Source organism: Rhinolophus sinicus, linkage group LG06, assembly GCF_036562045.2.
Source record: "Rhinolophus sinicus isolate RSC01 linkage group LG06, ASM3656204v1, whole genome shotgun sequence".
Classification (NCBI taxonomy): domain Eukaryota; kingdom Metazoa; phylum Chordata; class Mammalia; order Chiroptera; family Rhinolophidae; genus Rhinolophus; species Rhinolophus sinicus.
The window spans coordinates 6427353-6449925 of record NC_133756.1 but is presented as its reverse complement, the minus strand read 5'-3'; the positions used below and the strand labels follow the sequence as shown (position 1 = coordinate 6449925).

Here is a 22573-nt window from a genome sequence, read left to right as displayed (position 1 = left end):
CGCTCCCCGGGCCTCCTGGGTAATGTAGTTTCCTGGGGCGGCGCGCCACCTCCGTCCCCTTCGCCGAGTCCTCCCGGAGCCGACCCTCGCGGTTCGGGTGAGGACGCCCCTGAGCGGCAGACCAAGCAGGCGTCGCCTGCGGGCCGGTAGCCTGAGGATGCTCGCTTTGTTTCGGAAGCCCAAGACGTTCAAGCTGCGGGCGCTGCACAGCCGGAAGAAGTTTGGGGTGGCGGGGAGCAGCTGCCAGGAGGTGCTGCGGAAGGGGTGCCGCCACTTGCAGGTGCCGCGGGGCCCGGAGTCGGGGGGCGGGGGCCGGACGGGGGCTGCGGCCTCCGCTTGCAGGTGCCGGGCCGGGGCGAGGGAGGCTGTGCGGCTGCGCAGAGGCTCCGGCTGGGGTGGGACGGCGCCGACAGGCCAGCTGTCGCCATGCGCCCGGTGGAGCTCAGTGCGTCCTGCGGTTCCGCCCGCGGCCCCGTGAGGCGGGACAGTGCTCGGCTCTCCCGAGGCGGGGCCCGAGCGGGACCACCGTGCGCCCGCCCCGCGCCGTCTGGGCTCTTTGCTGTCGTGGGGTCCGCGGCAAACCCCGTGAACCGGGCGCGCAGGCCCTCGTTCCCCAGACAGGACGCGGGGCGGCGCGTAGGGGGCTGCGCGGCGGGTGACGTTTGTCCTCCGACTTCCGGGCCGCCGGGTGCTCGGGCGCGGCCCCATCTCAGTCAACACCGTCAGCGACGCCTCTGCCCGGGCCCAGCCGCTGACCCGCTTGGGAGGAATCTGGGAGGATAAAAGTGCTGCTTTTCCACTTAGAAACCGGGGGGTGTGGGAGGTGCCGAGGGGCTCCAGGGAACCAATTGCATTGACATCAGTCCCTTGGGACCCCTGGAGTCAGACCTTCTTCTAGCTGCTCAGCCCCACTCAGGGCACCAGGGATCTGGGACGTCGCCTTCCCGCTTCTGACCGTGAGGGTCCCGACCGCTCTGGCCTGAGGTTCAGGGACTCGGGTCCAGCGCACATCTGCCAACTCTGCGTGTTAGGACACAGCCTCTTGGCCTCTCTGGGACTCAGTTTCCCCTTGTGTGAAACAAAGGGGTTGGGCTCTCAAGGCCACGCAGCACCGATGTAGGCTTTCAGCCGTCATTCGCACTCTTACTGTGTTCGTTCCCTTGGCTGGGTTTAGACCAGCGCTGGGGTGTGTCCCTGTGTGGGGCGGGGCTGAGGGAGCCGTTGCCATCAAAATTCACAACACTGATCAGTCGAGCAACAAGAGCGCCAAACCTCTGCAAATGCACAGTCCAGAGTGCTGGTCACACTTCTGTAGACAGAGACAAAGCGTCGTTTTCAGTAAGATGCGCTCCTTGGTTAACCAGTGCCCGGTAAACGAGGAGCGCGCTACGTGGGTGTGTCCTGACACCTGTCAGGTGATGTGCCCTCTAGCTGGGGACGCGTTTACAGGCTTAGTGCCAGCAGCTGTGTCAGTTTTGGAACCAAGCTTGGATTTTCACGTGCCCCAGAGGAGCTCATTTTGAAAGGGTTCTGTGTGGTGCACCCCACAAAGCAGCCGCCACTGCATATGTAATTTTATGAGGCTTTTCATGTTTTAGAAGGACCTACAGTAGGTGCCCTCATTTCTACACGCTGATTCTTCAGACACCGGTGCTTGTCTCAGGTGTTCACCCCGCTGCAGTGCGCTGACAGCATCTCGAGTGTGATTCATTAAAACATAGTTCGTCCTTGTTCTTGTGAGGGCTGCACGTGGAAGGACCTCGTTACCCCCTCCAAGATCAAATAAGTAAGCGGCCTGCCCTGCTCTCCCCTCTTTCCTTCTACCCAGCTGCCTGTTCCCGGCTCCCGCCTGTGCCTCTATGAAGACGGTACGGAGCTGACTGGAGATTACTTCTGGAGCATCCCCAACAACTCAGAGCTTGTGCTACTCACCGAGGGCCAGACCTGGCAGGGCTGTAAGTGGTGGGACCTTGGAGAGTGGCAGGGCAGCGGGCGGGGCTGTGCAGGTGGTCAGGGCAAACGATCTGGTAGACACGTCTCCAAGGAAGTTATTCACATGGTCAACAAGCACGTGAAAAGATGCTTGGTGTCAGTGAGATTTACCCCATCCCATGAGGATGGGAAGTGCTGGTGAGATTGTGGAGAAACTGGAACCTTCATGCATTGCTGGTGGGGTGTAAAACGGTGCAGCTGCTGTGGGGAACAGTGTGGGGGTTCCTCAAACAATGAAACAGAATCACAGGTGACCCAGCAGTTTCACTCCTAGGTATGTACATATATACATATATACTCAAGAGAAATGAAACACGTTTCCATGAAAGCTTTACATGAATGTTATAGCCGCTTTATTCATAATGGCCAAAAATGGAAACAACGCAAATGTCCCTGGTGGACAAATGGATAAACAAAGTATATTGTATTCAAACAAAGGACTATTATTTGACTATGAAAAGGAATGAAGTCCCCCCACACACTACAACATAGATGACCCTTAAAAACCTCACATTAAAGTGAAAGAAGCCAGGCACCGGCTGGATGGCTCAGTTGGTTAGAGGGCGAGCTCTGAACAATAGGTTTGCCGGTTCGATTCCCTCATGGGCCAGTGAGCTGTGCTCTCCACAACTAAATTGAAGACAATGAACTGCCACTGAGCGTCCGGATGGCTCAGTTGGTTAGAGCGCGAACTCTCAACAACAAGGTTGCTGGTTCAATTCCTGTATGGGATGGTGGGCTGCGCCCTCTGCAACTAAAAATTGAAAATGGCGACTGGACTTGGAGCTGAGCTGCGCCCTCCACAACTAGACTGAAGGACAACGACTTGGAGCTGATGGACCCTGGAGAAACACACTGTTCCCCAGTACTCCCCAATAAATCTTAAAAAAAAAAAAAAAGTGAAAGAAACCAGTCACAAAAGACCACATAGCATTCCACCCATGAAATGTCCAGAATGGAGAAGTCTGTAGAGACAGAAAATAGCTCAGTAAAATAGCTCCGTGGTGGTTCAGGGCTGGGGAAAGGGAGGGAGAGGGAGGGGATGATGGCTAAAGGATAGAGGGTTTCGAGGGGATGAAAATGTTCTGAAATTTGATGTGGCCACGTTTGCACACATATGGGTCTGAATAACAGATCCACTGAGTTGTACATTGCATATGGGTACATAGTAAGGAATGGAAATTAAATCTCAGTACAGTTGAAAAAAAAGAAAAAGCAAAGACCCACCACACTGTTTCCAGGAGCGGCTGTACCCGTTACGTTTCCACAGCAATGTACGAAGGGCGGGGTGTCCGTGCAGCCGCTCTCTAGCTGTTGGTTGTGCTGTTCTGCATTTCAGTCCATCATAGGTGTGCGTGGTGTTGCACTGGGGCTTAACTTGCATCTCCCTAACGGCTAATGGCGCTGACCATCTATTCATGTCATCATCTGCCATCTGGATACAGTCACGTGCCACTTAACGAGGGGGTACATTCTGAGAAATGTGTCATTACACGATTTCGTCATTGTGCGAACTTCATAGCGTGCGCTTGCACAACCAGGACCCAGGCTGTGAGATGGGCCGTCTTCGGGTGTGCAGCCTGCTGTTGACCGAAATGGCCCTACTCAGTGCAGGGCTGTATCTGCTTTGGTGAAATGTCTCTCATGTCTTTTGTCCATTTTCTTTTTTTTTTTTTTTTCAAGATTTTATTGGGGAAGGGGAACAGGACTTTATTGGGAAACAGCGTGTACTTCAAGGATTTTTTTCCAAGTCGAGTTGTTGTCCTTTCAATCTTAGTTGTGGAGGGTGCCGTTCAGCTTCAAGTTGTTGTCCTTTCAGTTTTAGTTGTGGAGGGCGCAGCTCAGCTCCAGGTCCAGTTGCCGTTGTTACTTGCAGGGGGAACAGCCCACCATCCCTTGCGGGAGTCAAACCGGCAACCTTGTGGTTGAGAGGATGTGCTCCAACCAACTGAGCCATCTGGGAGATAGCTCAGCTCAAGGTGCCGTGTTCAATCTTAGTTTCAGGGAGCTGAGCCCACCATCCCTTGCGGGAGTCAAACCGGCAACCTTGTGGTTGAGAGGATGTGCTCCAACCAACTGAGCCATCTGGGAGATAGCTCAGCTCGAGGTGCCGTGTTCAATCTTAGTTTCAGGGAGCTGAGCCCACCATCCCTTGCGGGACTCGAGGGACTGAACTGGCAACCTTATGGTTGAGAGCCCACTGGCCCATGTGGGAATCGAACTGGCAGCCTTAGGAGTTAGGAGCACGGAGCTCCAACTGCCTGAGCCACCGGGCCGGCCCCCTGGCCATTTCCTAATTGGTCTTTTTTAATGTTGAGTTTTGAGAGATTTTTTTTTCTAATGTATTCTGGATGAGTCTTTTGCCAGATAGGTGTTTGTAAATAGTTTCTCCTACTCTGTAGCTTGACTTTTCACTCTCTTACAAAGAGAAAGGGTCTTTCACAGAGCACAGGTTTGTAATTTTGAGGAAGACTGATTTGTCCATGTTTTTCCCGTTATGCTTGTGTTTTGGCATTAGTCTGAGAACTTTTCACCAAGCCCCTGGTTCCTAAGGTTCTCACCCCTGTTTTTTGGCATCAATTGCTATGATCCTGGGATGTCTCCTGTTAAGGGTGATTGCACTGATGCTGGGACACTGTGCAGCCTCGAGGCCCTGGACCGACCCCGCTGGGCCGCCCCCGGTTCTGTGCGGACACTGCTGAGTTGTGTTTGTGAGACGCTGTGAAGGTCTTGGTAGACTTCGGCTCGCCTTGATCCTAAATGCTTGCTTGGGGGGCTTGGCGCTTTGGGGCACGTGTGAAGTCTCCTGGGGACGGCAGTAACGTGAGTGGACGATCTGGAGAGGAAGGGCTCATGGGAGGTCCAAAGACGTGGCGGTTTTGTTTGGAGAAGGCCGAAAGGAAGGAGGCCGTTGGCTTGGGTGGCACTTTTGTTTTCCGAAGCACAACCCATGTCTTTCTCATCTGTCCTCACCCGGCCCTGAGGGCTGGGTGCCGGGTTCAAGGCCCAGAGGACCACGCTAGCTGGTGTTGGGTAGGACTGCAGCCCAGGACAGTGCCGAGATTTGGCAGCTCCCCGAATGGAGAGGGGGTGGACATGTGGGAGCCCTTTCTCATGCTGGCCGCAGTTGTGTGTCTTCCCAGGCGACACCCCAAGGACTGAGGGCTTTTCTGTCTGTCCCCTGTTCTCGTGGCAGATGTGAGTGACATCAGTTGCTTCCTCAGCATGTTCCACAGGCCGCATGTGGAGGTCATCCAGGCCGCCCGGCAGCTGCTCTCCGGCGAGCAGGCCCCGCTGCGGCAGAAGCTCCTGGCCGACCTCCTGCACACCATCAGCGAGAACATCACGGCCGAGACCAGGGCCGAAGACCCGCCCTGGTTCGAAGGTGCCTCGTGGATTTGGATTCGGGGCCGAGAGGGGTGGGAGTGGGAGGACACGGCAGTAGACACCAGAGTCTATGTCAGTTCCCAAACGAGGGGCTCCCCAAATGAGGGGCTCCCCAAACGAGGGGCTTGCCTAGCTTCTCTGCTCATGGTGGCTGGATTCCGGGCTGCCTAGAACTGGGTGGGCAAGTACATAACATATGATTCACCATCCTAACCATTGGTAAGTGTCCAGCTCAGGGGCATTAGGTGCAGTCACCCTGTTGTGCAGCCATCACGACCATCATCTCCAGAACTTTCCATCTTCCCAAACTGAAATTCTGTCCCATTAAACACTCACGCCCCATCCCCGTCCCCCAGCCCCTGGCACCACCATCTGCTCCGTGTCTTGGTGGATTTGACTCCTCCCAGGACCTCATGTGAGTGGAATCGTGTGATTGGCTTATCTCACTCAGCGTAATGTCCTCCAGCGCCATCCATGGAATAGCAGGTGTCAGGATTTCCTTCCTTCTTCGGGCTGAATGGTATTCCACTGTGTGGATGGATCACATTTTCTTTATCCGTTCATCTGTCAGTGGACACCTGGGGTGTTTCCACCCTTTGGACTGGTCAGTCCAAGGCAACCCTGAGAGGCTGCAGCCCTCTTAGGAAAGGGGGGCTTGAGGTGCCCCCAGGCAGACGCCCATGGGTGGCGTTTGAGAGTGTCCATGCCCTTGGACCACAGAATTGCCCCAAATGAGCAAGAACCAGGGACAGCGTGTGTGGCACTCTCAGAATCTTCTCAGCCTGTGCCTCCTGGCCGAGGACAGGCCATGGACTGACTGCAGGGGACCGTGTCTTCTTCCTGCCAGGCTTGGAGTCCCGATTTCGGAACAAGTCCAGCTATCTGAGATACAACTGCGAGAGCCGGGTCCGGGGCTACCTGAGAGAGGTAGGGCCATGTTCCCGGCAGGTGTGCTGGGCGGGTTTAGGCAGCTGGCTGTGCTGTCCGGAAGCAGGGCCACCGCTCGGAGCTCATGCTGCACACGTGCATTCCCAGTGCTTCTCTGGCACAGTTAGCATGTGACTTCTGGCCCCGCACAACGAGATGCCGGGGTCTGTCATGCTGCCGCCCTCTGGCTGGCCTGGCTGGTGCCCCAGCCAGCTCAGCTGTCATCCTCTCTCATTCGCATGTGATTCTCCCTGTGGGTTTTGAGTGGAACTGATGTTTAATATCTTCATGGCAGGTGGTTCGATTTGGACGTGACCCTTGCCAGTAAAGATCTGTCCTTGGCCCTATGTTAGCTGATGGACGCATAACTGGGTCCCGGGGGACTGGCACTTCACCACAAGGGTGGGGTCTGTGCGGCCCCTGCAGACTTTTCACAGGACACAGAGGAGGGGCGGCTTTGGGGCAGCTTCAGCAAGGGGTCGCCGGGCTCTGCGCTCCGTAAAGATAAAACTGTACACGTGTGGGTCCCTCGGGATCCTGTGCAGAGGCTTGGGGTGTCTCTCATGGCGCCGTTCCCCATGTCGGGTGAGCGGACGTCAGTCACAGGCCGTCTGTTCTCTAACTGCAGACAACCCTCCCACCCCCACACCATGACTGTCCGCACCAGGCACGCACCTGGGACGAGATTTTCATGTTTGTGGTGGAAAACTGCCCCCAGCTCTGTGCTCCACAGAGGTCCTGTTACACAGAAGGAAAGCTCAGGCGGGCCTGGCCGCTCCCCCTCCTCCTCGTGTCTGACCGGCCGTGCCCCTCCCGCTGCCCTGCCTCGCTGCCCAGAATGCACCTCCTGCACTGGCCACCCCGCGGCACTTCGTGAGTTGGCAGCAGGGGTGGTTGTTCCTGCCACTCCCTCTGTTTCTTCCTGTGCAGCAGTGGCCAGCGCCGGGGAGACGGGGCCCAGGGTGCTGGTGCCCGAGTTTGTCATGTGCCCGATTGTGACCAAAACTCCATGTCATGGACCCAGAGATTCTCCCAGGGTTGGGCAGCCACGGCCTTTGTCAACGCTGGCACCCCAGGACCCCTGGAGGCCGTGGCCTTGGGTGCACGGGAGTCCGACTGTGGGCTCAGGGCCTCAGCACCAGCGCTCAGCCGTGCCCTTGGTGTCCTCCAGGTGAGCGCTCACGCCTCCGTGGTGGGCAGGGACAGCCGGGAGGAGTACGTGCGTATTGTGGACGCCATGGGCCAGAAGCTCAGGGCTGCGCAGTACAACGGCAGCTACTTCGACAGGGGCGCAGACGCGGGCAGCCGGCTCTGCACGCGGGAAGGCTGGTTCTCCTGCCAGGTGAGCTGTGCCCTCTACCATGGGGCCACCTGAGCCTGCCCTCCCGTGCCCTTGGCCTGCTGGGCAAGGCCTGGTTGCAGTGAGGGGAGGACAGTCAGCCAGCAGCACTGAGTCAGCCCCTCGAGGGCCGCTGAAAGGCTGCTGGGCCCACGCAGAGCTTCTGTCCAGCTGTCTGCACAGGCCTGAGACCTGCATTTCTGACAAGTTCCCAGATAACACTCCCGCTGCTGTGGGTGGGGAGACAGCTGTCCCCAGAGCAGAGATCTCGCTTTGGCCTAAGAGGAGGGGGACGTTGCTTTGGGTGGACTGATAAGAGAAGGACAGTTCAGGAGCCTCTGAAAAGCATTTTGTTCCCTTGGGTAAACTTTCTAGATGAGTTCTCTAGAGAGCTCAGGGATTTCAAGCTTTGTGGCTGGATGTGACATTTTGGGCACTGCCGAAGCTCCACTCTGGTGGGTGCCATCGGCTGGAAGCAGCATTCGGAGCCTGGCAGGCAGACATCACAGACGTCACTCAGTCCACTGCCCTCACCCCTTCCAGCCTCCGTTTTGGTGCGGTGCCAGCTGTGGTCCAGCCTGGAGTGCTGATGGCATCGGGCGTCCCCTGCCCTGCTGAGCTGTGGAAAGGCGCTGAGGTGGCTCCTCTTGATATGAAACCTTCACCTTGTTCTCTTTCGGCCCAGGGCCCTTTCGACATGGACGCCTGTGCGTCCAAACACTCCATCAACCCCTACGGCAGCAGGGAGAGCAGGGTCTTCTTCAGCACCTGGAACCTGGACCACGTGTGAGTGCGCGGCCCGAGAACTGCTCACGGGTCCCACGACTCCCGAGGGGCCTGTCCCTGCCGGGGCCTGGGGCTACCCAGCTGCCTCGTGCCTCACGTGCTGAGCCCAAAGGTGTCACTGGCATGTGGCGTGGAAGGGGCTGCCGGGCACACGCTGCTCCTCCCCCGTGTGACTGCGTGTCCCTCAGCCCTGCGGGCCCGGCTGGGAGCTGGCTCCGGTCCTGTCCACATGAGTGTGACCTTACGTGTCCCCTCTCACCTCCTGTTCCCATCTGTGGATGGGGTCGGTGGTCAGCGTGCCCGCTTCCCAGGGCTACGGGGGGACGGGCCGGGCCTCTCGGGGTCGTCAGCGGCCGTCACAGGGTCCTGCATGTGAGGCGTCCTGCCTCCACCAGGATGAGCAAAACTTGTTAGTTATGCTCGCTCATTCTACAGAAGGGAAGACGTGGAACATCTTAGTGTTTTAAATGAGGCCCTTTTCTAGAATTTTCCTGCTTTATGATGACAGATCTTCAAATGCCCTTCACTTTAGTTTTGCTTGTAAGGTTCTATAAAAAAATGTTCATATATTATTGTATTATTATTATTTTTTGGTAACTGTACACACAGATAAAAGAGTGGATGCAAGGAAGCCAAACTGTTGTTGGGGAGTAGTTGTGATGGGACTTGGGTTGACTCCCAGACACCCAGTTTTTTCTGTATACTTTTCAGTATTTAAAAAAAATGTGCACCCGTCCAATTTTCGAAGCGGGACAAGCAGAGCTGCTTGCATCAGGCTTTGCCGGGCAGACCTGACCCAGCGCGGCCACGTCCTGTGCCGGCACTTTGCTGCGTCTGTGAGGCATGTGCCCCTGTTCCCATCCTGCTGGCAGCTCGAGTCCTCTGCGTGTCGTTGCCTGCTCCTGCTGGGGTGGTGCCAACGGTGGTTTCTTTTGAAATCTTAGCAGGTTTGCACTTGTCTTTTCCAGTTAGCAGCCAAACATTGTTCTGTTTTAGCCACAACCAAGTGGAAGCTATACTTTCACTGTCTGTGGTTTAAGAGGCACGTGTCTGTGGGGTTGCGACAGCAGAATATGACCCTCTCTGCCCTTGCTTTTCCAGAATAGAAAAGAAACGCACAATTGTCCCCACACTGGCTGACGCAATTCAGGAACAGGGTGGAAGAGAAGTGGACTGGGAGTATTTTTACCGCCTGCTTTTCACCTCAGAGAATCTGAAGTTAGTGCACATCGCCTGCCACAAGAAAACCACCCACAAACTCAGCTGTGACCCACGCAGAATCTACAAGCCCCCGACCAAGGGGAAGAGGAAGCGTGCTGCTCGCAAGTACCCGTGACGCGGGCACACGTTCTCCACCGTGGCCGGGCCTGCTGACCTGCGTAACTTTAACTGGTGCTGTTTGAAAACTTAAACAAACAAAATCTTCCTATGAATTTCTGATTTCCCCACCTTTCTGAATCTGTTTCCTGCACCTCTGAGAGCCCACAGCAGAGGACAAGTCTGGTGCAGTGACGGGACGTGGGCAGGGATCAGGGGCCCGTGTCTGCCCCGACTGCACCTGTTTTGTACACTCATCACAGTCTGTGTGCCACACGTGTTGTGACCAAAACTGATCACTCCCACTCGAGGGACACGCTGTTTGCTTCTGTCAGCGCTGCTGGCTCTTCCCTCCCCACGCAGGTGGGAAGCCCCATCCTCTAGACGCCTAAATGCTCAAAAATGGGTGGTGCCCCGTTTTGGGTAAAATGTTTACACCCCATAAAGAACGCGCACCGACGTCCCGGCCTCACTACTTATAATGGCGCCAGAAGGAAACCTTCCAAGTGCCTGGCAGTCGGCAAACGGCTGACTGTGCATTATGTTGAACCCTACGAAATTGCTGTCTTTGTAGCGCCCAGAACAGCCAGGTAGCATTAATTTCAGGACTCAACTGAATACATCTACATAGCGCAAAACTGTGTAGAAATGGGAAGGTGTCTCATAAATGCACAAGCAAGTAGCCTAACTATGCAGAGTATGATCTGTGTCATAAGAGGCCACGAGTGTGTCCCACACGTGTCAATGTGTGCAGAGACAGTGTGCAAGGGGACACATGTCTATGAACAGCAGTGATCCTGGGATGGGGTGGGGTGTGACTGGATTACCAAGGACCAATTTTCTGAGTCATGTGTTTACAACACAGCTGGCTCTTCACACTGCGGGTTCCACACCCGCGTGGGGCCGACTGTGGCCTGCTCGTCTCCAATTTATGTCAGGGACCTGGGCACCGCGGGTTTTGGCCTGGAACCCATTCCCCACGGACACTGAGGAATGGCTGTACTTGAAATTTTTGAAACGTGCATTTATTTCATAATTTAAAAGATTCACTTTTTACATTTGGTAACATTTGAATTTTCACATTTATCATGTAATCAGAAAAAGCAATAAATATTTTTCATAAATAGACATGTCAAAAAAAGTTTGCACTCATTGAAAATGATGAAAATAAAGATAAAAAGACGGGGTCAATGATTTAAAAAAATCCTAACCCCCACCGTTGCATTTTCTTCACCAAAATATAGAAATACCTTAGACTGAGCCTGTTCTGTGAGGAATGCTGGTAAGGCTCACCTTACTATGCGGTGTGTACCTGTCGGATCAGGGCGTCGGGCCGAGGGGCGCCCTCTTCCCAGGTCCCCAGGCACATGCCCGTCTCTGGAGCTCAGACCCCGTCTGTCAAGGAGCGTCCGAGGTCCCTCTCCCTGAGACCGTGAGTTTGGGGAATGGCCGTTCCATCTTCCAGCCCCGGAAGTGCAACTTCCGCAGGCAGCTTCATGGTTCGCTTTCTCGACAGCTGTCTGAGCAGAGCGGTGGGCGCCTGGCCCAGCCCAGCCGCTCCGGTGCCACTCCCGTCGCCGGGCCGGGAACTGACTATTATGAGGGCTTTCGGCGGCTGCCCCGAGGCTCTCCGCTCCTGTACCTTGCCCCCCTCATCTTCCTGGTCTGCAGTCTCATTTCTGCAGGAGGCGGGAACCTGAGAGCCAAGCTCGGAGGCTCTGCTCAGGGGAAACTGAGGACTCACAAAGCTCCACTAGTTGCATCGTTTTGTTGTTTTCTGCTTGCTTCTCAGCCCTCAGCCTCGGGTGCTGGTTGTAGACTTGGCGGGGTCACCCGTCAGGAGTTATGTCACCCAAATTAGAGTAGGTAGCTGAACCTCTTTGCAAAATATGGGTTTGTGGTCTGTGCATTCTCAGCACTAGGAGGGGAGGTCTTGGAGCTGGCGGTGGGTGGAGGCTCCTGTGAGATGCAGGCACGAGGTCACCCACTGCTGGAGGGTCCTGGTGGCCAGAATGTGCTTCGCAGGGACAAGCCCAGTGGGTGACTGTCACGGCTCGGCCTGCTGCAGTGCCATGACTCCCAGACCCCAGCCCCTGCTGGGAGCTGGGAGGGAGCAAAGGGTGCAGGATGGCGGGCGGGCAGAGACCACTTAAGCACAGGGAGGCATGAGGAGGGAGACGGCCATTCCAAGAGCCGGGCGTTAGTCCTGAGAAGAGCCACTGTGGCTAAAGGTGTGACCAGCGGAGGGGCTTCAATGAGGCGAGTCTCCAGACAGCTGCAAACTGAGGCCAGGGGCAGGGCGGGTTTCATTCCCAAATGCTCTGCAGGCCCCTGAAAGGATTTGGGGAGGGGCCTGACTTACTTCCTAAACCCTCCCGTTCCCATTCACTTCACAAAGCCTGTGTGCAGACTGCCCTTGACTCCTGGGGAAACCGAGCCCTGGAACACCCTGGAGTACAGTGGCTCTGAGCCCGAGCCCAGGCCCCACTGTACCAGTGACCTGGAGTGGGGTGAGGCTGGAGTCCAGTACATGAGGCCCTCACAAGGGTGCTCTGAGCCTATGTGGCCGGCCCCCAACCACACCTGGACCCCAAGGCCTGGGCGAGGGTCCCTGGTGGGCACGTTGCAGTGTCATCCTGTGTCCTGTGTCCCTGACACACTGCAGGCTTCAGGAAGCTCGTGCTGGCTCCTCCTGGGCCTCGCCTGCCCCTGTGCCTTTTCCCTCCGCTGGTTTTAATCTGTGCCCTTTCCCTGTAATAAACTGGCCATGAGTGTATCAGCGTTCCTGAGTCCCGCGAATCACAGAGCCTGAGGCTGGCCTTAGCGCTCCCTACGCAGACGTGAGTAAGGGAGCAGGAAATACAGCGCTGCAGGAATATACTTAGAGGAGGCATCCACAAGTACTCTCTACTCCCCGCTGGGCCGGGACGCATTCGTTCTGAGAAATGCGCCGTTCGGGATTTCGTCATCGTGTGGAGATCACAGAGGCACTTCTACAGACCTGGATGGCAGAGCCCACTACACACCTAGGCTGTGCGGTACAGCCTCCTGTTGCCGAGCTACGAGCCTGCAAAGCCCGTCTCGGCAGAAAACGACCTGAGATCACGTCCAGCACAAGAGAAAATGATGCCATCAAGAGACACGGGGAACAGGAGAAGGACGAGGCAGCAGCCAAGCGTTTTATAAGCAGGAAGAGTCTACTGTAAAACAAGGGTGAGCAGTGTAGACTGGGAAACACATTTAACATCTCCATCAACTGTGAGGTCCTGGACACGCATGCGTGTGCCACTGGTACACGGCAGGCAGGGCACTGGTCCGTTTACACCAGCATCCACACACACACCCCCGTGTGGGCTGCATGGTGCTATGACATTATGATGGCTACGATGTCACTGGCGATAGGACATTTTCAGCTCCATTATAATCTGATGGGACCACCGTCCTGTATGCGGCACACGATTGTGTGTCATTTTGCGAAGACCAACATTAGAGTGTTTCCACCCACTGGCAAGAATCCATCACAAGGTGCTCCTTGACGCAAGGGCGGCTGGGAAGTGTAGTCTGTGACAGGGCAGCTGGGCCTGGTGACACTGCCCCGTGGAGGAGAGCACAGCCCTCGCTGCCTCTAGCACGGCTCAGAGAAACGTGTTACTGGTTTATAGTAAAAGGTTGTAACCCAGCAACAGCCAGAAAGGAGAGATGCACAGGGCCAGGTGTGTGGAACAGGACGAGGAGCTTCCATGCCTTCTCTACACCAAGCTCCCGAATCCACGTGTTCACCAACCCGGAAGCTCTGAAGAAAAAGACCAACGAGCTGTCCTGGGTTTTTACTGCGGCTCATTACAGTCACGATTGGCTAAATCACTGGCCATTGGGTCAACCTCCATCAGGCCTGATGGTCCAGGGGTGGGACTCAGTGTCCCAACCTTCTAACCACTTAGTTGGTTGGCCTGGCAACCAGCCCCCACCCTTGGGTGGGGTCCCAAAGTCACCTCATTAACATAACAAAAGCCACTGTTAACACTTAGGGAACTCCAGGGGTTAGCAGAGCTGGAACTGTGGAGAAGACCACAGATGGCACGTCACCTCCCTACCACCCAGTGAGGAATGTGTTGAAGACCCCTGAACGAGAGGGCGTCCGGGGTCCGTGTCCCCCCAGGCCCACAGCCTGAGCGCTCAGCCGGGGGCTGCACTCAAGGCTTTGCGGCTCTGGCCTCACTTGGACGAGGCGGGGCAGGACGCATGTCCTCTACTTGACTCGTAAACAGTTCAGAAACAAATGCAGCTTCAGGGACGTACGCACACAACTTCTTTAAACATACTTTCAAAATATATTTTATTTCTTCTCATGTGCATTTTGCAAAATTGCAAGGTAGACGTTAGCTTCATATACAGAAATAGAGGTTTTTAAGAACTGCTGCTGAGGACATCCCAAGACAGTCAAGTTTCCCTAAGGGGACAAACGGGCACGTCATCTAACTAAAGAGCTCAGCAGCAGCGCTTCTTGCAAATGTTTGTCATTTAACCCCGGCCCTTGGGCCAATGCAAACATCTCCACTGGGCAGAGAGAAGCCAACACCTGCAAATGAAGCAGCAGCTTTCCACCCTCCACCAAGGTTTCAGTTCAGACGTAAATCCCCCCAGTGTTCGGTGTCTGCACTGTTGACTTTTAGGGGTCAGTTCTGAAGTCTGATTAAGGACATGTCCTTTTGGGGATAAATTTTACATAAATCCCGTAATTTGCTCAACTGTCAAATGATTAACTGTACTCCATCCGCAAAGAAACCGTTGGATTTTATTCCCTACATTTCTGCATCCTCCTCCTCCTCATCATCATCTTTGGCTCTGAAATGCATTTTCCGGAATTCGCGTCTGCTCACTGAGGGACAAGATGAAGACGCTGGCGGGAGGTCCTTGGGGGAGAGAACATTCACTTCAGTCGCAAACAACCCGCTGCCTTAGCACCTGCAGCTCACCCACCTCCCAGCTCTGTGGAATGTGGGGGACAGAGTCACAGCAAGGCTCTCTGGATGAGGACAAATTCCACATCAAGGGAAAGACGGGGGAACACCAAAGACAGTCCTGCAAGTGTGGGGCAGCCGGTCACAAAGCCAAACACAACTCCGTGACCCTGCAGTGAGGTCCAGACACACATCCAGGGCAGCCCACCCACACCGAGGCCACGGTGGAGTGGCCACCAGCGGCCCCAGCCTGGGAGAGGGGGCGTGCCCCCAGAGAGTGGCGCTTTGTTTCCTCACCCTGGGTTACTATTCTTACCGGCCACTGACTGTGCTGAGGTCATGTTTGCACGTGTCACATGCCAGTGCAGCCCCCGGGGAGCACCCCGGGAGGGAAGGCGCCCCAGTCTTACCTGCATGAGCTCCACGTTCCCAAAGAACCGACTCACTGGCATTGGCTGACTGCTGTCGTCATCCAGAAAGACGCTGCTGTCCATTTGAAGTGGGGCCGTTTGGACCTGGCCCACCTCGGGCGTGGGCTCCTCCCACGCGGCAGGGCTGCTGTCAGACTTTCTTTCGGGAAGGGCACCGCACTTTGGCAAGGAAAGGCCATCTTCAGTCTCTGCTGCGCAAGTGTCACTCTCACCTGTGCAGTGGCCGAGGAGGAGGCCTGCCGTGTCCGGTGGTCCAGAAACACCGGCTTCCTTTTCTGGGGGCACCGGGCTACCTTCGGCAAACTCCAGAGGGTCATTTTTACAAGACGTCTCCGGTGGTGCCTCGGACAAAGCAGCACTGTCGGCCTTAGGGACTCGTTTCTGTAACTCTGATTTCACAAGATGACCTTTGTCATACTTGAACTTCTTGGAAATTCGCCTGTCGGCAGCTTTGTGTGACGAGGAAGTCTGTCAAGAAAGAAAAACGTCAGGGAAAAGCAGGCACCCAGGATTAAGAAGTGGTTGGCAAACAAAGTGGTCTGAACCCAGAGGCTAGCTTTTTTCACGTCTTCAACAACGCAGACGCTGAAGCACTACGTCTGTGGCAGGGCTGGCAGGGCCGTTTTACTGCCACCAGAGGGGCGGCTGGGAGAGGACGTGGACACCCAACGCTGCTCCACACCTGTCCTTCAGTAGCACTGCTGTATGTCCCGAGGCACATTCAGAGGCATGTGCTGACAGATTCTACAGTTGTGACAAAAATCCAGTTTCCATTCGTTTCTGCTAGAATGTAGGCTACGTGAAGGCAGGGACCCGGCTTTACGGTCCAGGGTGGGTGAGGGACAAATGTCGCTGATGTGACTGCAGTGCAGTTTCAACACACTGCACACTGTGTGTGAGGCTGCCGGCGGCTGGTTGCAGCCAAATCCCAACCAGACCTGAGCCGTGGCTCGGCGGGGCCGCCTGGCCTCGCAGCAACATCGGGATGTGGCCTGCACGGCACCCACAGCGCATTACCCATTCACGGAAAGGTGACACAGGGGCACCTGTCCCTAGCCCACTCTGCCGTTCTCTTAAAGTCTTTGGCAGGGAACAAGATGGCACCACGCCAACATCATGCAAGAGGCTGCGTGACGAGAACGAAGGAGAATGACTAGCAAAGTGCACCCTGAGACTGGGCCTGGGATACATGCCCGACGGGGGGCAAACCCTCGGAAAGCAGAGCCCTGGATCGGAGAGTAACGTGCCTCTGATGACACGTACGGCACTGCCACCCTGTCCTCTGGCATAGGAGCAATGCTGGTTTCTAACACGGCACATCTCGGAGTGAAATTCTCTATGAAAATGGTCACCTGGGTCCAGACCTTGGGTCTTCGTGGAGCGCAGCTCACCTGACATACCGTCCGGGCGGACGTGGCGATGCCGACTTCCTGCACGGAGGCCGAGCTGGCGGAACAAGCCCGGGCCCTCAGGCGCGCTGAAGCCCGCACGGCACCTGTGAGCTGGACCAGAGGCAAAGGCCGGTCAGACGGCGCGCCCGTGACACACAGCGCGGGCCGGAGGTCGCCTACGTGCGGACGAGCCGACGCCGCTCCCGCCCCACCCCCACGCCTTCATCACATCATGGAGGACACCTGTGACCCACGTGTGCCGACTCTAACACAACTGCGAGTTCCACGTGCAAGATCTTCTCCTTCCACTGTCTTGGGAGCTGGGGAGTTGGTCCTCCTGCTCTTACGCGCTCCGAGGAACCTCCATTTAGAAGCTCCCAGACACTGCGTCAGCCTCAGATGTGCTTAGAATACGCAGCGCATGTCCTTCCTCGGGAGGTTCTCAAACTCCTGCCTGCTGTCAAGTTCCTGATAAAAGGTCCCATGAAGAACAGGACCCCCCCTTCCTACCGCCCCCTCAAGGTACAGGTAGAAACAGTCCTGATTCCACTATTTGAAGCAGTTAACGTCGGTCTCATCACTCCCAACACGAACACACTGGCCCGCCTCCATTTTACTCTGGGTGCAGAGGAAAGTTCCCTAACAAGAAAAGGAGCGCACTAGAGTAACGAACCTTAAATCATTTTATTCGGGAATAACTTTCGGTGTTTAGTACAGGGAGTTCCTGTGTATGCGTCACCCAGCGTCCCTAACGCGGAACAACCACGGTACATCCGTCAGCGCTGGGCCAACGCTGGTAACTAAACGGCAAACCTGGTGTGAATTTCGGCAGCTTTCCCATGAATTCCTTTTCTCCATCCAGAACGGAAACCACATACACTCAGAAAATCTGACAGCAGTGAGCGAGCGGTGAAAAGCAGAGTCATAAGGGACAGAGGCTGCAGGTGACAGGCTTCAAAGCCGTGGGCACAAAGGCCCTGCAACAGGGAACCCAGAGGAGGAGCAACGAAGGGCCGCACGCTCCGCAGAGGAAAAAGTCCAGAAAGGCAAGAAGCCAGCTTAGAAATCATTACAGTGGCACCTCAGCCGCCCAGACCCGCAGCCCACGACGACTGAGGCCACTGGAGGTGGCAGCTCGCAAAGGCTGTGATACCCCGACAGTTCCAGAGGCATTTCAACAGGAAAAGCGCAGCCCGGACAGGGCGTGGCAGGCCCCCCACTGTCGTGAGGGCTGGGCCCTGACTTGCATGGTGGCAAAGGCAGGGGCCTGCTGACGGCGTGGGCAGTGGTGTGGTGACAGTCACACCGAAGGAGCCGAGCCCACAGAGGCCGTGCACGTCGGTCTCACTGGGATAAAGCCCCAGCAGCTTCCGCAGAGGCACGCTCACACCCGTCACAGCAAAGGACACTGTTAGTCCCAGGAAGCCCCCGATTCTCCTCGTCCCCGTTACGAGTCCTTTGCAAACATTTTCGTGCATGGACTGTGCTCTGCCCTTTCGGGGGCCTGATGGCGCTGCCACTGTGCTTGGCGCCCGCACAGCTTTGAAAGGAGCGGTGTCCCCACCTTATATGAGCACGACTTGGGTGAGGAACCGTTGGAGGTCACACAAGTGATGTCTGCTTCAAAGTCCTCACCCTGCTCCGTCACTCGCGACTCCCCCCAAAATGGCCCTGCCCGCTGCTCACGGAGGGGCTGAACAGAGAGCCTGCCGTCGGCTCTGTGCTTCCAGACCCTCCAGGCCCTTCTTAGCAGCAGCAGCAGTGTGCTTCTCGGGGATTTCCATCATAACCTTTGAAGCAGTGGCTCCAAAATCTCAGGGGGCAACAGGCCCCATGGGGTGCTGGTTAGTGCCCAGCCCTCCTGTCCCTGCGCAGAGGGGAACTCGGCGGGTCTGGCTGAGGCCCAGGAGCTGTGACTGTCGCAGGTGCTGAGCAGGCCATCCGTCATCCGCTTTAGATCTGCGAGAGCCAAGTCTGGGAGACCCCTTTTTGGCTTCCGTGTCATCATGGGTAAAGCCACCCACCTCTGCGGTGGCAGCTCCAACACGTCAAGAACCTAGTACATTTTCCTAACTTGGAGAGCGGTTGCTTTTCAGCTGGACGGCCTGGTTGCTTCCACGGAAACGATCCCTAAAGGAAGAATTTTCCATCACCAAGGTCTTCCTCTTCCCAAGCAGACTGGTTACAAACTGGGCCGGCAAAGGCACAAACGTGGCTTCCCAATGTGAGAAGGAGACAACTGACTCCCAACATGACAGCACAAGGGGTTCCTCTGACCGTCTCCCCAGTCAAACTGGGGAAAAGTATTGAAAAAGACAACAACTACCGTATGTAAAACCTTTGGAAATGGTCTTCTGGGCAAACAGCAACTTAGGAAAGTTACTCACAAACAGCTATAAAAACTCGGGAACAAAGGCACGAGTCTGTGGTATTTGAACTCCAGACGGCCACAGCCAAGGACACAGGACCCGCCACACCAGTCCAAGCCTTTCTTCCCAGGGGAGCATTTCTCATCCTTCCCTCATCCCATCTCATGTGAGGCTAAGTCCCGAGTGAGTGTGGTCGAGAGGAGGTGGCTCCCTCCTGCCCAGACCCACTCGTGGACCAGAGGGAGGCTCCACTATGGGCACAGGGCACTGACACGGGGCCCATCACCCTTGCCCCTGCTTGGGAGGCAGTGGTTCCAGGCCAGGAGAGGCAAGCCCAGCAGATCTCAGGCTGCTGCCACTGCTCCCCTTCCCCTGAGCACTCAGCTCCTAGAGCAGGGGTGTCATACAGAGAAGCCTGTCCTGTCCCCAGCATTATGGAGCCCTAACTCAGAGATTTTGCCCGGGGAGAGGCAGGCATCACAACAGAAGGCTCTAAATCTCTTCCCAGAGGAACTGACTTCATTTGCAGCAGGGAGCTCTCAAGAACAATGGAAATTGTGAGTGAAGGCAGCTGGGAGGAGAAGCAAGATAAACTGAGTCCTCAGGAGCGGTCCAGGGAATAGCACAGCTGGAGGAGCCCCCCTGGGGTCAGAACAAATATCAGACACTGACCTTAGAAACTATTCCTCAAAAGAAGCCAGAACTTGACTGGATTAGTTTGTAGAGCAATTTATGCCCCAGGTCACTGAACAATCATCTGGCCATTAATGGAGCGTAACAGCTGGGTCAGAGAAACGAGGAACAGAGCCCTCGTAAAAGCACTGTCACCCCAGGGTGACTGGGGGCATACCCACCATCAGAGCTTTACACTGGGGGAGGGGAAACAGACGCCCACAGAATAATCCACCTGTCACTAAACAAATAAAAAAGCGTATTAACAATAACAAGCCCTGGGGTGGGGGACCAGTACCCAGAGTTGCTATATTACCTAAAACGTCCAGTTTTCAACAACAAAAAAATTACACAGCATGCGAGGAAACAAGAAGGTAGACCCACACACGAATAAAAGCAGGCAACCCAACTGCCTGTGAGTGAGCAGAAGCTGGATTTAGCAGAAGACTTCAAAGTAGCTTTATGAACATGTTCAAGAGCTAAGAGAAACCATGATTAAAGGAGTAAAGAAAGCTTTGACGACAATGTGGCAGCACATAGAGAATACCAATAAAAAGACAGAAATGATAAAAACAAACCAAGTGCAAATTCTGTAGTTGAAAAGTATAACTGAAACAAAACATTCACTAGAGGGGCTCAACAGCAGACATGAACTGGCAGAATAAGAATAAGTGAACCTGAAGACATTGATAGACACGCAAGCTGAAGAATAGAGAGAAAAAATGAAAATGAAGCATCTCAGAGAAATGTCAGACATCAGCGAACCAATCTGTGAGTAATGATAGACTCAAAAGAGAGGGCAGAGGAAAGCAGAAGAGATATTCAAAGAAATAATGGCTGAAAACTTCCCCAAATTTATTAAAAACAACCACCTACACACATCCAGGAATCTCAAACAACTGAATTCCAAGTAGGATAAATGTAAACAGATCCACAAACAGACACATTATTGTAAAAACGCCGAAAGTCAAAGACAAGGAGAAAAACCTCAACAGCAGCAAGAGGACAAATCCTTACTCACAAGAGAAGCCTTGTCAGCAGACCTATCTGACCGACAAGCAGAAACAGACCCCAGTGAGTGACATGCAAACATATTAAAAGTTCTCCAAGAAAAAGCCTGTCAACCAAGAATCCTATAGCCCAGCAAAGCTCTCCTTCAAAAATGAAGGCAAAATAGACACTTCCAGATAAACAAGAACTGAGAGAAACTGTTGCCAGCGTACAGACCCACCTTAGGAGAAATACGGAAGGAGGCTCTTTAGGCTGAAAGCAGGCCACCCCAGACGGCAACTCACACCCAAAGGGAAAAAGAGACCCAGCAAACGGAATTATGTCCTTATGGAAGACAGCTGCATGAATATTATCTCCTTCCCTTCACTGATACAAACAGAAGTCACGGACAACAATATGTATACAATGTATATAGAAACGTGGTATATTGGCCCATAACAACATGACGGGGGTGAGCGGGGAGCAAGGCGAGTTCGGGCTAAGAAAATGACTACAGATGGTAAAATAACCACGACGGTGTATTACTGGGTCTGTGACAATAGGTGTAACATTTACAACAACACACCCAGAAGGTGGGTAAAGAAAGCAAATAGAGCTACACCGGGGCACCAATGTCTAACCTCCGGGATGACGCTAGGACAGTCCTGACGGGGATTCTGCTGAGTTAAGAGGTATAGGTTACACCCAGAGTAACAACCGAAAAGAAAGTTTCTTAAACTGAAAAAAAATCATTCAATCAAAATGCCAAATTAGAAACCATTGCCTTCACCCATTTAAATGAGGAACAGAAGAAAACAAAACAGAGACAGTATAGAGGAAACAACAGCAAACTGGCACACGTGCACCCCCCCCCTCTCAGAACCGCTCACGGTGCACGGACCGGACACTCAATCCGCAGGCAGAGGTCAGACGGGACAAACCACCGCCGCACTCCAAGGCCCAAGCACGTGCTGTGGAGGCAACGCACTGGAGGCTCAAGCTGCAAACAGCAGAAGCGGTGGGAAGCCATCCCTTCCGAGCAGCCCAGGGGCGCGCAGGTGCAGCGCCCAGCACCCGGGAGGCACCAGCCTGGCCCTCCCGTCGGGGGATTTGTGTCCCAGTCCCCGGCCCTGGCTCGTCCCCAGCTCGTCCCCGGCCCTGGCTCACACACGTCACCAGTCACCGAGAGCCAGGGACTGGCGCCCCTCAACCCTCCCCACCGCCTGGGGTGGACCCACATCACCCCACTTTGCACTGAGGTAACTGGCTACAAACTGAGGTCACATGCCGAGTGACCCCGGGCGCGGGGGGTGGCAGCAGAACGTGAGCCCTGGCCTGACAGCGCCGGAAACGCCCGGGGAACCGACCGGCTCTGGAGCGGGAGCCCCATCCCGGGACGTGGCCTGCGGGTCCCCTTCCCGGGGGCGTGGCCTGGGAGCGCGGCCGCAGCGTCCCGCGGCCCCTCCTCAGCTCCCCGTGCCACCGGCGGCCGGTGCCCTCGCCTCGCCTCGCCCCGCACGGCTCCCGCCCCGCCTCGGCGCCCTCACCTTGCGGCTCCTCATGAGTGTGCGAGGCCGCTGCCGCCCCAGCAACGCCCCCGCGCTCCGGCCTAGCGCTCTACCGCCGAGCAGCAACCTGACGGCCTCGACCCGCGCTGTGGCTCCTGACGTCACCAGCGGATTGGCCAATCATAGTGCGGGACCCCCAGGCATGTGACCCAACAAGGCGGGCCCTATACGTAGTGGGCGGGGCGGCGGCCATGTTTGTGAGGGGCACTTCCGTTGCCTCGAGGCGGCCACGTTTACGGGACGGTGGCCATGTTTGTGAGGGGCACCTCCCTCGAAGTCTCCGGCCGCGCGTCTGGAGGGGAGGAAGTGACTCTCCATGGTGGGCTTTCCCGCCCATGCTTTCTGAGCGCCTTGAGCGGTGCTGGCGTCCGCCTGTCCTGGGGGAGGCCTCCCCTTGGCGGGCAGACCTGGAGCCTGGCGTGGTTCTGCATTTCTAGCTGATG

At 55.6% G+C, this 22573-nt stretch overlaps 2 protein-coding genes across 3 annotated transcripts; one reads left to right on the top strand and one right to left on the bottom strand.

Moving 5' to 3' along the window:
• The first annotated feature begins 3 nt into the window (after positions 1-3).
• DFFB (DNA fragmentation factor subunit beta) lies at positions 4-10876 on the top strand. Its single transcript, XM_019713428.2, has 7 exons — positions 4-280; positions 1829-1955; positions 5189-5377; positions 6227-6306; positions 7478-7648; positions 8331-8431; positions 9533-10876. Exons 1-7 carry the CDS (start codon positions 158-160, stop codon positions 9765-9767), a joined length of 1026 nt encoding a protein of 341 aa, XP_019568987.2. The 5' UTR covers positions 4-157; the 3' UTR covers positions 9768-10876.
• A 3191-nt stretch (positions 10877-14067) lies between these two features.
• Positions 14068-22234, bottom strand: LG06H1orf174 (linkage group 06 C1orf174 homolog). Of its 2 annotated transcripts, XM_019713429.2 has the most exons (4): positions 22110-22234; positions 16532-16642; positions 15120-15608; positions 14068-14661 (listed from the first exon to the last, which is right to left on the bottom strand). In XM_019713429.2, exons 1-4 carry the CDS (start codon positions 22122-22124, stop codon positions 14551-14553), a joined length of 726 nt encoding a protein of 241 aa, XP_019568988.2. In that variant the 5' UTR covers positions 22125-22234; the 3' UTR covers positions 14068-14550. The 2 variants fall into 2 exon arrangements, with proteins under 2 accessions (XP_019568988.2, XP_019568989.2); XM_019713430.2 differs by lacking the exon at positions 16532-16642 and having other exon boundaries at positions 22110-22232.
• Between the last annotated feature and the right edge of the window lie 339 nt (positions 22235-22573).

Coding starts and splice junctions, on each gene's coding strand:
- DFFB (XM_019713428.2), top strand. CDS start 158: ATGCTCGCTTTGTTTCGGAAGCCCAAGACGTTCAAGCTGCGGGCGCTG. Junction 1,956..5,188: donor GGGCCAGACCTGGCAGGGCT/GTAAGTGGTGGG, acceptor TTCTCGTGGCAG/ATGTGAGTGACATCAGTTGC. Junction 6,307..7,477: donor TCCGGGGCTACCTGAGAGAG/GTAGGGCCATGT, acceptor GGTGTCCTCCAG/GTGAGCGCTCACGCCTCCGT.
- LG06H1orf174 (XM_019713429.2), bottom strand. Junction 15,609..16,531: donor CCGCCCGGACGGTATGTCAG/GTGAGCTGCGCT, acceptor CTTTCTTGACAG/ACTTCCTCGTCACACAAAGC. Junction 14,662..15,119: donor GGAACGTGGAGCTCATGCAG/GTAAGACTGGGG, acceptor CTCTCCCCCAAG/GACCTCCCGCCAGCGTCTTC.